Source organism: Aythya ferina (assembly GCF_964211825.1).
Source record: "Aythya ferina genome assembly, chromosome: 13".
Classification (NCBI taxonomy): Eukaryota; Metazoa; Chordata; class Aves; order Anseriformes; family Anatidae; genus Aythya; species Aythya ferina.
In genome coordinates, this window is record NC_140311.1 from 8,712,784 (window position 1) to 8,729,720 (window position 16,937).

At 35.8% G+C, this 16,937-nt stretch overlaps 1 protein-coding gene across 6 annotated transcripts in view; it reads left to right on the plus strand.

The window, feature by feature from the left end:
- The window catches only part of KLHL13 (kelch like family member 13), a 72,678-nt gene extending 56,398 nt beyond the window's left edge, over positions 1 to 16,280 (plus strand). For all 6 annotated transcript variants that reach the window (XM_084534391.1, XM_084534393.1, XM_084534394.1 and 3 more), the window contains 5 exons: positions 16 to 148; positions 380 to 576; positions 5,426 to 6,221; positions 13,337 to 13,450; positions 14,741 to 16,280. In XM_084534391.1, coding sequence (XP_084390517.1) covers positions 16 to 148; positions 380 to 576; positions 5,426 to 6,221; positions 13,337 to 13,450; positions 14,741 to 15,228 — 1,728 coding nt within the window. In that variant the 3' untranslated portion in view covers positions 15,229 to 16,280. The remainder of the gene's footprint in view (positions 1 to 15; positions 149 to 379; positions 577 to 5,425; positions 6,222 to 13,336; positions 13,451 to 14,740) is intronic.
- The last annotated feature ends 657 nt before the right edge of the window (positions 16,281 to 16,937 follow it).

Below are 16,937 nucleotides of genomic sequence, written 5' to 3' on the forward strand. Positions count from 1 at the left end.
ATGCTTTCCCTGCAGGGTTTTGACCAACTGCGAGTGGAAGGTTTGCTTTGTGATGTGACGCTTGTTCCAGGAGATGGTGATGAAGTGTTTCCTGTTCACAGAGCAATGATGGCTTCTGCAAGTGATTACTTCAAGGCTATGTTCACAGGTGGTGTTTTTTGTTAGTAATGCATATGGCTATCTCTAAATCGTCATGTGGCCACGCAAACACATGTTCAGAGTTGTGGGAGAATAAGTCCAAGGTTGTGAGCTATAAGAGTCTACCTACTGTTAAATGTGAATTAAACTTTAAAATTGTTTTTTAGTTTTGTACAAATTTATGAAATTATTTCAATCCAATCAAAATGATTATATAAACTTACCTATGCGTCTTTCCCAGGAGGAATGAAGGAACAGGACTTAATGTGCATTAAGCTTCATGGTGTGAACAAAATAGGCCTAAAGAAGATCATTGATTTCATTTATACCGCAAAACTTTCCCTTAACATGGACAATCTTCAAGACACTTTGGAAGCTGCTAGCTTTTTGCAGATTTTACCTGTTTTGGACTTCTGTAAAGTGTTTCTTATCTCTGGGGTAAGACTTAATTCTTGTTCCACATTTACAATAATAAAGACTTGTCATTGTTCTAATCACAAAAACATAAACTATACAGAAGTCAAAATTAAGTCTGTCTTGACATTGTTTGTATTTTGGATTCACAGAATTTTAATTTTGAAATTTTTTCTTCTGACCATTATGTTTAGTATAAGTTTGATATCAATATTATACCACATTAAAATTCTTCTAATCCTCAAGTGTGTTGCAGTGATGGCATAGTGATTATAGATCTGATTCATTACTTGGTATCTTAGCTCATGCCCTCACATTCTATATCCTGCCGTAAGAATGGGACTTGCAGAGTTTAAGTGGAAAAAAATGGTAGATCTGTCTGCTGTTTCCAAGAAATGTATTAACAGTCAACCTCTGTGTTTTGTAGAGTGCTCATAATTGTGACTATCACAGAGATCTTTACATCATCATCATTGTAAACCAGTGAACTTGGTGTCAGCCCTTTTAGTAATTTCTTTAGAGGACATAGTATACTTAAAAAAAAAAAAAAAAAAAAAGATGATACAGAAACATTGTTATATTAGAACGGTAGCTATGAGAATGTTGTTGATTTCCATATTTTGCTAGAACAAAGTATGGCTTTGAATGCTTACTGGGAAATGTCTTTTCACAGTGACTAAATGAAGCACTTTTATACGTGGAGAACAGCCCCCAGAGTAGCTTTCCTCAGTCACTATTACTCTTTGTTTAAAAGAAGAATATTTATGGAGCTTGTAGCACGTATGATTGTACGCAGTTAGAACAAATAAAAACTTTGCCCTGCAAACTAGTATACTGTACTTGCAAAGCAGTCTATTTACAGTTTAGTGTTGCACTGCTAATTTTTGTTATTGAGATTAAAATCTCAGGTCGTGAGCCCCGTCTGTGGGGAAATGCTTTAACCTTTTTTTTTTCCTCTTCCTTCCCTTTCTCTTTGAGTACTCATGTCTTCTTTTGTTGTGAGTCTGTGCTTTAGAGAAGCTCCATTCAAGTTGAATGTTAGAACACTTCTGCAGTTTTCTCTGTACTAAAATAGAGTATTAATAGAGTATTAAACTAGAGAATCCTCAAATATTGAGGTCTCAGTATTTGGAAGTCTGTCTTGGTTAATTGAGAATGGGAGCAAGATGGTTTCAGTTTTGTGGTAGAGTGGGATCTAACTCTGGGGCTGGTGCTCCCAGCTGCTATAGAAATCCACATTTTCTAAAGTAGGAGTTTGATCAACTCAGTTTTCTGAACTGGTCAAATGCCTACACTTATTTCTGGACTTCTGTATATGGAAGCTCACAAAACAAATAGTTATTTCAGGGGAATGTAAGTTTGTTTAATCTTAAACTCTTTGAAATGCCACGTTAAATGCTCCATAGTCTGACAGTCATTGAAACAAAAAGTTAGATGCCTGAATATTGATGTTCTGTGCAATATCACATGAGTTATTCTCCAGGGTGTTTGTATTCACTGTGATTTTGCTCTGTATCCAGTTTTGTAGTATTCTATAGTCAACTAAGTTTTTAACAGAGCTTGAAGTGATTGTTTCACAATTTCAAAGAATTAGTTCAACTGCTTTTTAAGGGGGAAGTACTCTTGCATTTTTTTTTCTGGCTGTAGTAATATAGTTGTGTTCAGCATTTTGAAAAGCTTCTTATTTTCTGGAATTTTTACTTCTGCTTTGTAATAAGTAATCGCAATGAGTAATGTGAATGAGCAGCTGCTCTGCACAGTAGTCAATGCTCAAGTTAAATAAGTCTTATCTAAAGTTTGTAACTTCTTAGGATGTTGCTTAGGTGTTTGTCCCGATGGCTTTTAGCTGTTTTGCATGAATATCTTCACTAGCTACTGGATTTGTTGTATAAAGTTATATATTTGTCTGATATTTCCATTCCTCCCATTCACTTCAGTAGGATTTCCAGAAGTAGCAGTTCCTTCTGTTTGTTGATGAACTCCTGATTGACTGACTTCCTTACAGAACAGTTTCCACACCTCTCATAAGTACCATAACGTAACTCAAATGTATTGGAGAATAATTTGTTAATTTGCTGTAACAAAAATAGTTTAAATACCATTCTAGTAACTTAACCCTGTCTAATTTTGAATGTTTAAGTGGAAGGGACTATAGCATTCCCTTCTGTTGAAGGGTTGTTTTTTTTTGGTTCAGGACTTCAGAATCTCTAGTGTATATTTTTGACAACTTTTTTTGGCAACATAATTTAGCATGATGCATTGTCTTAGACCACAGTGATATTGATAATAGCACTTCTGGTGAGGGAAGTAAACTTTAAGAAAATATTTAATATGGTATCCTGTTTTGAGGCAAGTGGTAGACTTGTTAGTAAGCCAAAAAGGGCATGATTTTGTGAGCCTAATGGGTAGTACATGTGATTGTAATGATAGTAATAATAATAAAATAATCAGAGTACAATGCAATTCCATTAGGTTAATTAAAGCGTTATAGGGAAATTCTATGAGAAGTTGGAGGGCACTGGAAACTGTCAATGTGATGGTCATCTGTCACTAACGATGAGAAATTTGACACATTACTCAAGTGCAGACATTCTAGGAATATATTCGATTGGATAGTTGTACAGTATAACTTAATTATGCTAATACATCAACTGGATGCAAGCACTGGGAGAAGCTTAGAGTAGCCTTTTGTGCTGGGCACCTGATAATTGGCATGCATTCCACAATATATGTAAATAGTTCATTGCAACCAGAATCCAAGTACCGATGGTATGTAATCTGTACCTTTTTTGCTTGATCTTTTGATTTCAAGCATGCCTTTTCTATATGCAATAATACATTTCTACTTATCTTGACATGGAGAAAATGCTGCATCTCTATAATTGGATACCAGTAGATGTATTCAAAAGTAAGTTTTTTAAATGCCATAACTTCTTTTGCCCCTGTTAAAAGTTGCATTGTAATATGTCATCTGTTTGCTAACAGGTGATTTTTCATTCCTTTATCTTTTCATTCCTTTATTATTCAGCTTGATAGAAATTTCAGAGGAATGTACAGTTTCACTTCCTTAATTTACAGTACTGTTACTTCTAATATTCACTTAATATAAGTTACAAAGCCTAAAAGGAAATACACAGAAATAAGTTTGATACCGTCTCTTAAAAACAGGTGGAAGAGGGATCAAAATGTTTCTTGAGCATCAGAGAATGTTTTATAAGCATTGCTAGATGATATGAGTATATTTTAGTGTAAACAATGTGGTCTGTTTTCTAATATAAAAATAATTTCTGTGTATGTGTGGTGTAGATATTTTATAATAAAGATCCTGTCAGTCTGCGTTTCTTATAGACAAGATAAAGAATCAGATCCAGATCCTCTGATTTTTAAGAAGGTGATTCAAGACTTGTGAATGAAGGTTTTGTTGACTGCAGATCTTAATTCTAGAAAAATGAGATCAGTTTCTAGTGAATAAAAAAAATCTGCTATTCCTATACTTACTAACTTTTGGAATTGCCCATTATTAAAGGGCAATGTGATCAGACTGAAGTTATACAGTACTCTGTCATGGCCAGAAAACTGAATGTTTCTGTATTCTTAGGCTGCAGTCAGGTCATAGTTCTCACTCTTACATGTGTGTATTTATATATACATATACATGCACACATGAAAATAATTCAAAGATGTGGCAGCTTAAATTTTTTTTTTTGGCATTAAAAATAGGAGAATCACAAAAAAAAGTTGTGGAAATTGCCAGCATTGAGTAGGACTGACATGCTGTTGGCTCGATCTGTAAGGAGACTTCAAAGCATGTGCAAATGAAGCTTGGGCCAGAATATTGAATGCAAAAAAGCTGCAATTCTCAACATGAGTCTGAAAATTGACTTGCTGTGCATATGTACCATAGAGCCTGCAGAAGTGAAGTGACTGGGTTCACTGAAGTCCCACTTAAGTTATGTCCCGTCCCTCCCATCTGTCTTTCTCCCCTGGCCTTGGATGCTGAGTGGCCCTAGAAATGTAAGGAGTCTAAAATGTTATAAGGGTAGATGCAGCAGCACCGTAAAAGGTATGGTTACCAACATACGGTCATTCAAGTATTGAATTGGTATGATCCACGCTAATAAAGATTATCTCGTGCTGTGTATTTTTAAGGGAAATCCTAATATGTTCATTATCTTAAATTGCTAGCTTTGTTATTTTTGACTATGCTATGTATGTAATTTTGAACATATTCTGTAAGAGTACCATCTTAATTTACCAAAGATGCATAAATGCAATTTTATTCATTTCTAAGGAATAAGTTGTCCAAAATAGGTAGAATTGGAGAGGTAGCTGTGTCATTCTCTTTGACAGCATTATAGAATCATAGAACAGCCCAGGTTAGAAGGGACCTACAAAGATAACCAGGTCCTACCTTCCTTTGGAAAACAGGTTATAATAATAAAAGCTTTAATAATGTTGTAAATGTCTAATGGAAAGCCCTACTTTTTCATCATTCTACGTAACTTTGAGCTAATCGCCATTCCTTTAACTGTATTTTCAATGTTTCTTACGAAGACATTTGCAGAATATTTCAAAGTCAGAGTGCTTTATATTTGCTATGTATCATCATTGTATAATGTATCTGACATAATATATGCCATCTGCTTGTTACTTGTCTCATTTCTTTGTTCAAAATAAGGAATACCTTGGCTCTCCCCTTGTGGTCATGAATATATACATCACATTGAATATTTATTTGCTCATATATAAACCACCTTGAGCATGTCAAGTGTTGAAAATGTTGCTGATTCTATAGTATTCATTAAATTCTACATTATCATTTAGAAACCAAATTAAGAAAGTGTTTTGATCCCTCTTTCCATTTACTTAACAGGTTTCATTGGAGAACTGTGTTGAGGTTGGGCGAATTGCCAACACATACAATCTCACAGAAGTGGATAAATATGTTAATAATTTCATCCTGAAGAACTTTCCTGCATTATTAAGTACTGGTGAATTTGTGAAACTCCCCTTTGAACGTCTTGCCTTTGTGCTTTCAAGTAATAGCCTTAAGCACTGCACTGAACTTGAACTCTTCAAGGCGGCTTGTCGCTGGCTGCGGTATGAGGAGCCTCGGATGGAGTATGCTGCAAAGCTAATGAAGAACATCAGATTTCCCTTGATGACACCCCAGGATCTTATTAACTATGTTCAAACAGTGGACTTCATGAGAACTGACAACACCTGTGTAAACTTGCTTTTGGAAGCCAGCAATTACCAAATGATGCCATACATGCAACCAGTTATGCAGTCAGAAAGAACTGCCATTCGATCAGACAGTACTCACTTGGTAACGTTGGGGGGAGTGCTGAGGCAGCAACTGGTTGTGAGCAAAGAATTACGGATGTATGATGAAAAGGCCCACGAATGGAAATCACTAGCTCCCATGGATGCACCAAGGTACCAGCATGGCATTGCTGTGATTGGAAACTTTCTTTATGTAGTTGGTGGACAGAGCAATTACGACACAAAAGGAAAGACAGCAGTTGACACGGTCTTCAGATTTGATCCTCGCTATAACAAGTGGATGCAAGTCGCATCTTTAAATGAGAAGCGTACCTTCTTCCACCTAAGTGCCCTCAAAGGACATTTGTATGCGGTTGGTGGTCGAAACGCAGCGGGCGAGCTAGGTAAGCATTTGTCTTAAGTGTGACTTCTTGCCTTTCTTCTTAGGCCTTGAAATGCTGTGCTGCCCTTTGAATGGGTGGAGAGAAAAGAAATTGAAGTTGTTGCCATTCAGTTTCTTTCTGGAAATCCCAAAAATGCTTAGAGAAATTTGTCTGGATACCATTAGCAACTCATTTTAGAAGGGCTTCCACAAAAAAAAAAAAAAAAAATTAAAATACATATCTTATCTACCAATGCAAAATATCCAGTCTCTTCAACTTTGTCATCAGTGAGTGTGTCTGCATGTGTAACTGTGTACATGTATGTGTGTGTGTGTGTGTGTATATATATATATATACAGTTATGATGTAACAAATATATAATTAAGCCGGGAAACCAAAACTACTCTTTCCTCTCGTAGGGGAGAGAGAGCCTTTTAAATGAAAGACTATTACAGGAAGTTTGCATTTTGTAAGATCCAAACTTTCTGGAACAGTCAGTTTTAAATTTTAGTTACCTTTTTTTTAAAGGTGAGCTAATGAGATTTAGATGTTCTGACATTCTGTGATTTTTAACTACTAAAAATACTCTATTTTGCCTATGATCTTACGAGGTAATGTACCATTAATATAAATGACTTGATGCCTCTTTTTTTTCCCCCCCTCCTCTCCTTGCCAAATGATTATTCATTTTATTCACCTCTGCCTCCACTGCTACCCCCACACAATCAGAGAAATAAAGGTGGTTGGAAACAAAGAAGAGAGACTTGGTATCTTTTAATTTAAGAAAGAGGATGGTCCATGTTGGTCCATGTTTTCCAAAGTTGATAGTGTTTGCACCCAAATCAACTGTAAATTTGTCTAAGTGCTTTGAAATTGAAATGTGATTGTGTGTAGCATTTTAGCATGCTAAAATATCTAGTACAGATGTAACATTTCATTATTTTCTTTGCTGCTTTCATCCCAATACTCAGCTGTGTCTCATCACTTCTTTGTGGTGGTTTCTCTTGTTGCAAAGATTTGCTTTTTACAAATACAGTGATACAGAATACTGAGAAACGTTTACTTGAAACAATAATAAATCTAATTTGTGCGGCAACAGCTTAATTTTTTAATTAATGCATATCTGCTTTTCAGATAAACACTTTAATGATAGTATTGCAAAATTTCTTAAGAAATATGCTGTATTCTGCTAGTACTAGACAGAGCTGGGCTAGTTTTGTTCACAGTTTAAAATCTGATCTCTCTGATGAAATTAGACCTTAAAAATGTTTCTGGTTTCAGAAAACATTGGAAACAGTTTTGCAAAAATTCGTTTTCTTTAGCCAATTTCTGATGTAAGTACAGAGATTTTCATAGGTTTTCTTGCACGTCACTTTGTATACCTGAAAATAATTCTAAAAAGTTGAAACTAATATGTATTTATTGTTATCTTGAGTGTCAGAAAACCTGACCTTTGTTGAGCTATTTTCTACTGATGTGAATTAATAGCAGATGATCAGATTAACCTTCTGTATTGTACCAATATTGTACCAATTAAGTAGAATAGGGTTGTAAGAATGCCAGTGAAAAAGTTGGTAAGTTGTTACCAAGCCAGTGCAACCTGCATATAAAACAGGCTTTAAGTGCAGTGTTTTTATTAGATCAAGCAATATCATTCTGCAACTTTAATTAAAATACAAAATTTATCACCTAAGATTCTTCTGTAAAGATATCATTAAAATGCTGCAGCGATTTCCACACAGGCCTGGAAAACCTCATTGGATCACTCTATGGGAAGAGCACTCGATGAATGTTAACTGTTATAGCTGTCTCATGCTTTGATTTGGGTCTTGTTTCTTTTCTTCTTAATTGTGAGGCAAGTCACTTTTCATTTTCATGTTTCTTTCATAAACCTTGACAGCTGAAAGATGAAATCCAGCTTTAACTTCCCACTTTATTTAGATGAGGAAAACTCCAAGCTTTTCATACCAGAGAACGTCAGGTGTGTTGGACAGGTATTAAAGAACTTGCCCTTGAGTTCAAACTAATTTCAATCTGTTGTAAGAGGGAAAAATTACAAAAACCTGAATTCAGCTTCACATAAGATCAGCTCTTACGGAAAAGGGTCAAAGGATTAAAGTTAATAAAATGATTTTTATTTTTTTCCTCCTGGAGAAGTACTGGAATAAAAAATATTTTTTGAGGTTCTTTATCAAGTATTTCCAAAACAGTTTTAAAATGTTTAATCTTCTGAGAACTATAAATATCGCTTTGTAAACTCAGTATGTGCTTTCACAGTAATAAACTGCTACTGTTTAACAATGCATGACACTTCAAGAAAAATTCGGTTCATTGGTAAGGACGAGTAAACTGACAGTATGTGGTACCTGCAACAAAGTATGGGAAATGTATCTGAAATATACTGAATTCTGGAATTATAATTCAGACTTCAAAGTATGCACCAGTCCTAGGATGTTTTAGCGTAATTCTGGTTTGTTCTTTTTTTTTAAATGTCACAGCAGGCACCTGCCAAAGGTATTACTAGAAGGCAGAGAGAACATCACTCCAAGACTAGCTTGGAGAAACCAGGTGTGCATAAAAAGACTTATTGGAAAAGGAGACAAAGGCAAAAACACATGTGGTTCACAGAGATATTCAAGAAGCAGTGTCATAGACAATTTCTAGTTGCGCAGAGCACAGGATACTGTTTTCCCATCTTAAAGTAAATTTTTATTATTTCTCAAGGAGCTTAGTTATGGTGCCTGATGCTGGCAGAAGCCATGCCTTTTATTATTTATTAGGAAACTTACGCAGTTAGGTACTGATGTTTCAGGCTCTGCTGTTGTTTTACTTGTTATACTTCATTTTACTCCTTACTTGAGATTTTCTATGTGGGATTTTCCTAAGCACTTTAGAGTATGTTGGGCTGTCATTGGTACCACCTTCACGGCTGCAGTAAAAGCAGATGACTCATAGCTTAGGGAAGAACAGCTATGTGCTCTCTTGACTCCTGGTCCAACAACTGGAGAGGCATTTAATTATCAGGTGGCCTCTGTCATAGAATCATAAAAATGGCTTGAGTTAGAAAACTTTAAAGATCTTCTGGTTCCAAATCCCCTGCTATGGGCGGGGATGCCACCCAGTAGATCACGGCCCAAGGCCTCTATGCTGATGATGTTTAACTCTCAAATCAAGCAATTCTTTGATTTAAAAGATTTAAAAGAAAAAAAAAAAAAGCAACTACTTCTCATTCATATTTTAGATGTTGGGTAAGAAGAAAAATTTACGGTACTACCCTGTTGGGCTCTCTATTGCCTGTGTAGTACTATAAATATTGAAGTGTGAGCTAAAGGACCCCTGTATATAAGCTGAAGTGACTCCTCACTATGCTAGGGGCAAAATTACTTGGGGCTTTGCTTAATTTAACCAAGTAAGCTTTGAGTTCTTTAGAAGCATGTTGTGTTGTAGAAAATATAATAAAATGAAGATCCTAAGTTTCTGGACATCACACACAGTTGCTAAGTACTGCTGTAATAAACCTCAAGACACAATACAAGCTACTGACATAGAAATGGGAAATATCTATATATTCCTCAAATAACATCACAGATGGCACTATAAAGTGAGTGCAGGCTGAGCATCCCTTGGGACTGCCAAAGCTTTGTGTCCTTTTGAGATTGCTTAATTCTATTAAAATGTGGCCTGTCTTTCCTTTATTATTGGTAACAAACAGAAGTTCCCCTGTTAAAACATAGGTAAAAATTGATTGGAATAATTCATGCTTTTGAGAAATGGATTAATCTCTCATCCTATATAAAATATACAGTTGGGTTCGATAAAATAGTTCTTTTGAGTGCTTTGTCAACTGTACTCAGTCTAAGCATGATATACAAAACGTTCTGATGTCTGTTAAAATAATGGGCACCTTTAAGTAATAACTGCAATTTTAAATATTTTCTTCTTCCAGTGTACTGGGAGATCTTGTTAAAGGAGAGAAATGGAATGACCTAGCAGGGAAACAACTATGTACATAACCCAAAAAGAACAGTAGGGTTTTTTCAGCTCAGAAGTAATTAGCTTTATTTTAGAGCACACTAGACACAAGATTTGAGTTTGGATGGTTTATCTGAAATAGTGTCAAGCAGTTCTTTATCTGTATTGGTGATGTTCAAGAGAATTTTTGAAGCGTCAGCAGAAATGAGGGATCTTGGGACACAGTTGCATTTTTTCTCAAACAACTGATGTCTTTACAACATGATGATACAGTGATGTCAGTAAAGTAGTATATACCAAATTCTTCATGTATTACCTTCTCTTGCTAAAGTGATATTTTGGCTAAGGATTCTCTCAAACGGAGTCCATAGTGCAGAGCAAGATCAGCAGTCGTCTAGTGTTGAATGTCATGTTACATTGCAGTTTTGTGGTTATTGATGGCTTTGTGATTTTTGTACATACTCTGCTCTTCCTGTCTTTATACTGTATTTGAAATCGAAGTTCCTCACCTCAGTACAGAATGTAAGTAGCGTGGGAAAGAGGGTGCTTTTGTTTTTGTGAAAGCAAACCGAACGATTTTGGTGTGCCATGGCAGCTAACAGCAGGTTGGAAGGGTCTGCTGTCAGGGTAGAACTGGGACAGCTATAATTACTTGCACGTCAGATCTGTTTTTCTCTGTTCTTGAAATTTCTGCACATCTTTGTTTTTCTGATTGCTAAATAGAGCAGAGTAGAAAGGACCTCTCAATTTTAGGAAATAATACTGGAATGGGTGAATACATTTACACAAGAAAGAACATAGATACATTTGAGGATTGCACAAATACTGCATGTGGTGCCAGGATCCCAGATCTCAGAAACACAACTCAGATCGAAATGCATGTGTAATTTGCGGAATCATATTTCAGTGTATACGTATCTTAATTGGTCAAGGTTCTGTCTTCTGCATTCACTGGCATTATGACAGTATACATGTATATCCGGGATGGATATAAAAATTCTGAAGGATGTCAAATGGGAAAAATTCCAAGGATTTTAGGAGAGATTTGGGATTTTAAAGTCAGGCTTGATTTTTATGTTTTAACTTCTGTTTGTAGAAGAAAGCTTGAATGCTTTTTCTTACCTTTCCTTGTGCAGACTTTTATGTGTATGTGTAATGCAAAATGCAGCCTGAGACTCATTTCAAATGTCTGAGTTAGGACGTTGCAATGATAAAAGGGCTAGATTTTAGGAAAAGTGCTCAGTGATCTCTTAGAGGAAACATGGAAACTTCCCCATTCTGGGGAGGTCTTTTAAATCAATTTTATCATGTCAGCAGTAGTGTATAGAGACATTTTACTCCAGTTGCTTTAAATCTTTTTTTTTTTTTTTTTTTTTTCCCCATCGTATAAATTTATATTTCGGCTCCTGTTTTTTTGGGGGGGGGGGCAAGGTGAAAAAATCTAGTGTGCTGTAACAATTTAGCAGTTTTCTTGTGCAACATCTTTTTTTAAACCTTATATTATGCTGAACCCATTGTAACTCATTTCTGCCTTTAAAATGTCAAGATTCTGTTTTTTTTATCTGTTGATGTGAAATCCTAGGCTGTAAGTCACCATTCCTTAAAGCTGGCTCAAATTTTCTACACTTGATTGAATAAAAGCTTGTTCTAGAGCAAGTAAAATGCCAGTTTCAGACAGATTACATTTTGCATGCATAGTCCATAAATATCTCTCTTCAGAGATTAAGCATTATATAACATGCATTAGAATCTGATTCTTAATTATTTAAAATGAGATTTAATATGTCTAAGATAACGCAATTATTGGTAATTGCTTTGTGCATCATAAGGTCACTGTATTTTTTCAGGATCTCTTATCCCTCTGGTCATATTGTACTATTCAAGCCGTCAGTCTCTATAGCTTGCTCAGATCCATTATTCAGTATTTTTCTGTGCTTATTGTGTAGACATTTTGCTGGAACTCTGCATCTTTTCCATCCCACTTCCAGGAGAAGATTCCTCCTTTGAAACTATGTCTTCTGCAAGGATGCCTGGGTTCTGGGTTTCTTTTTAACTTCACAATTATTTTTACCCTTCACAATTTCTGACTTGATAAATCTCTTGATCATTCTAATGTTCCAATTCACAAAGAATATTGCACAAATAGAGTTGTGTGTCAACACAGGTGCCTCTTCTTTCTGAATTCATAGAATCATAAAATAATCCCAAGTCTGTGAGGACCCACAAGCATCGTGGAATACAACTCCTGGCTCCAAATAGGATCACCCAAGAAACAAACCCCATGTCTGAGAGCAGAGCATTTTCCAAATGCATCCTGAACTCCGGCAGGCTTGGTGCCCTGACCACTGCCCTGGGGTGCCTATTTCAGTATCCAACCACCCTCTTGGTGAAGAACCTTTTTCTGACCAGGAAAATATCCAGCCTGACTGTCCCCTGTCACAGCTTCAGTTGTGTTTCAGGTGTTTCATCTTGTATTTTTTAAAGCCTGGCTGTTGTAAACTTTGAATTAGTGGTCTGCATATGTTGTGCTGTATGTTGCTGTACACATACTTAACAAAACATTGCTAAGACAACAGATTTTTAGTCAACAGTTGCTTCCCTCTTTTGAGGGCATAATACCATTTCAAAGTGGAAATGTTAAGAACATCAATCCTGATTTTCCGTGTGAGTGGAACGTTACTGAATAAATGGGTCTGGAAAGTTCTGTCTGCCAGATCTATTGAGTCTCTTTGAGACAGGTTTCAAGTTTACCCTGTGTCTCTCTACAGCAGGCATCAGAGTCAGTTGTACAAAAAGAAGGGGTAGAAAAGCTGAATGCATCCATCTTAATCACCATTTTCTCTGGTGTCCCATGGCTGTACCTCTGGTAGGGTTCAGGAGTTGGCCAGATTACGTGTTAAGTAAGAATGGGAATTAGATGAGTGGAAGGCAAGAAAGCAAGATTTTTTTATTCCTTTTTGTTCCTCTGGGACAAAGCTTGAGGCTTTTTCTGTATTGCTTCTATACATAATATTCAGTAATTCCTTTGACACTTTCTCAGCTAAACAATGTTTCCCATTGATACTTCCTCTGTTTACGAATATATTAATGCCACTACTACTATACTGAAAGCCAAATTCTTGTGCTAGATTCAACTTTTCTATATTCTCATTTGTTTTAAACAGCCACTGTGGAATGCTATAATCCCAGAATGAACGAATGGAGCTATGTTGCAAAAATGAATGAACCCCACTATGGTCATGCTGGAACCGTGTATGGAGGTTTAATGTATATTTCAGGTAAATAATTAATCATGCCATTTCTATCAAATAATTGCCTAATTTTTTCTATTTCATGGGAGACGATAAGAATTAGTCTCTGGTCACGGTATGTTTGCTGTGATTTAAGTAGTGACACAACTTCACATGGAGCCAGTCAAATACCATATATACTGAGGAGTCTGAAAAATATATATTTATTAGGTTATGCATTATATAATGAATAACAGCTTTTAATTGCAAAGCGGTTATTCACTTTAGCTGTCAGAATACATTTTTGGTAGCAACAGCACATACACTAATGTGGCAGTAGCCATTAAACACATCCTTGTTGATGCATTTTTGAAAGCGCTGGATATTTTAATCCTTTGAAGAAAGGCATCTGCCTTTGCGAAGGCAGATAGGACAAAGGGATGAGTTGTAATGTTAACCACAGTTTACAAATGATGACTATTTTCATTAGCCTTTCACTATAGTATTCATAGTCTTAAGCATCATTCAGGTTATAGCTTCATTCTGTTTTTTACCTAAGCTGGGGAAGTAGGTTTTCTGAAAGACTGGTATCTGCTCATTTTCTAAAGATTCAGTCTCTCAGTGATCTCTACTAGCTCTATTCAAACTTTATTTTCCTATCAGTGATGGAAAAGATGAGACCCCACACCTATGATTTCAGCTCATTGTTCTAAATACTTACTTTTAGGTTAGCATCTGCTGTCATCCACAGGTGTTGTCCTTTCAGTGATTGTGGAGAAGGTGAAAGGAGAATATAACCCTGTGTATGTTCTACTGCAGTTTTAAGGAAAGTAAATGTAAAGATCAATCCTTTGTTGTTTCTTTGTCATTAGTTTCTTTATCATTAAGTTTTTCTTCAGAAAGCTCTGTGGTAAGGACCACTTAAAATGTAGTAACATTGAATCAAAAATTGAAAGAAATGGATTCCTGTTTTCATGATGAAATAACCAGCAAACCAAACAAATGTGTTTTGTTTTTTTAAAAAAAAAAAACAAACAACAACGTTTTGCAAAATGAAGCATGGGTAACAATTTTTTGTTCTTTTAATCTGTCAGTAGCATTTTATATAATTAAGCACTGTTACATATGTTGTATAATGAAGCACGTCTCCTTTCTCTTTTCATATTTAAAAGAACAAGGTATATTAAAAATGTAATTCGAAATGGAGTAAGTATCAGATACTAATCTAAGGCAATGTGAAGAACTTCTAGGGAAGACAATTCATTCACTGAAGTGTATGCTTTTGCTGTTTATTGGCTACTAGTGTAAGGACTATTCTAATGTGTCTTATTTCTTTAGGTGGAATTACACATGACACTTTCCAAAAGGAACTTATGTGTTTTGACCCTGACACAGACAAATGGACTCAGAAAGCTCCGATGACAACCGTCAGAGGTCTGCATTGCATGTGTACTGTAGGAGACAAGCTTTATGTTATTGGTGGAAATCACTTTAGAGGAACAAGTGATTATGATGATGTTCTAAGCTGTGAATATTATTCACCAACTCTAGACCAGTGGACACCAATTGCTGCCATGTTACGTGGGCAAAGTGATGTTGGGGTTGCTGTCTTTGAAAATAAAATCTATGTTGTTGGAGGATATTCTTGGAATAACCGGTGTATGGTGGAAATAGTTCAGAAATATGATCCAGAAAAAGATGAGTGGCATAAAGTATTTGACCTTCCAGAATCACTTGGTGGCATTCGAGCCTGCACTCTTACTGTTTTCCCACCAGAGGACAATACAGGGTCACCGTCTAGAGAATCTCCTCTTTCAGCACCTTAGAAACATCCCTTGACTTACGATGTTGTAGTAACACCTTTGCACTGCATCATGGAGTCTATTATTTTTCTTCAGTAGTTTCTGTTAGGCTTAGCCTACAGCATTTGGTACAATTACTGGAAAAAAAGACTTTGACATTATTTGTGCTGTTTGTCTGGCCTAGAATGTTTGTCAAGTGGTTAACAAAAAACATGTACTCACACGAGCCAAATGTTTAACAAATGGGAAGATATTGTCTGTAAAATGTATGAATTAGGTACGTTATTAATGTTGTGTATTGGGTGTGAGGTACCTTACAACTTAATTTGGAAGCCCAGTGAGTCACATTTGAAGACTTTGTATTGAACTCATTCTTTCACTAAATTTCATAATTAAAATCCATTTTCTTTCATTTTTTAACTGCAGATTACAAAGGGAGGTAGACTACATCAATGTTAGTTATAACAGAAGGTTGCCAAGGGGCCTGAGCTACCTCCCTCTTTTCACAGAGTATTTTTGACATATCTGTTTACCAACCTGACGTGGGTTTGTTCAGAGCATACGAAGTTTCTTAGGCAGAGGGGAGAAATAATTAATTTTAAAATATTAGTACTATACAGGAATTGGACCTTGTAGAGGCTGAGAGTTTTTTAATAACATGAGTGTTTTTCCTGAGTCAGTTGAGTGATGCTTCAAACACAAAATTTAAAATATTTGGGTATTTTTAATTCATGTCTTTTCAGGAATTGGCTTCCACCAACATGGGAGCACACACTATATCAAATGGGAATTCAGTGCAGTTGTATATTCTGTTGTACACCTGTACTGAATATAGTTAGATAAGGGCTAGAAACATTAACTTAAGCCACTGAATTTGACCGAAATTTTCCATCAGTTTAAATTTAATCTTTTTCTCCTTTGCTGTTGAGATAACTTGCATAATGTGTCCTCTGTATAGTCTCAGTTAATAAGGTTATTTAGCACAAAGTGCAGCTTCAGCAGGAGAGCTGCTTTTGCTCAGTGAACTTGGACTACCACATTTTACGTTCTTTTGTTCAATAAAACTTTTAACTGCAGTTATTCAGTCTAAGCTACCTCATTAATGTATTTGGTTTTCTTTCTCTGCCTCACTGTATCCAGGATACGCATTACGTATATCTGTGTGGGTAGATTAATTTGCTAGGAAACCACTGCAGAAACGATCGTGAATGGGTATGTTGACCTACTTTTAAGAAACTATTTTGGTCTGATGTGTCCATTTTATTGTTAAGGACTAGAGAAAAACAAAACACAAAAAACTGTCTTAATTCTTTTCATGGAGAGCTACTGCCTATGTATGCAGCAGTGCAAATTTTACAGAAATCTTTTATCTGCTACAAAATATAGTGCACTGCTGACAAACTGTAGCTCTGTGTGCTTATGTAAGGCTAATACCATCGTGACTGTCCTAAACTTCCCATCATGTTACAAGTGTTTTTCCTAACAAACATGGTTATAGCGGAATCATATGAGGAAAATTGTTTAAATCAGCTTATTTTATTGTGCTACCTATTACCAATAACCACATAAAGCTTAATAGACTTATTGGGAGCATGCTGTTTGTATTTTGTCCCTGCTTGATGAATCAAGCAGCAGTATTGTTATGGTGTCAGTTTTGGAAATCCTGATATTTATTCTTTTTCTAGTTTACCAGTTATGATCACTACCAAAATGTATGCATAAGCTCTAGGTTT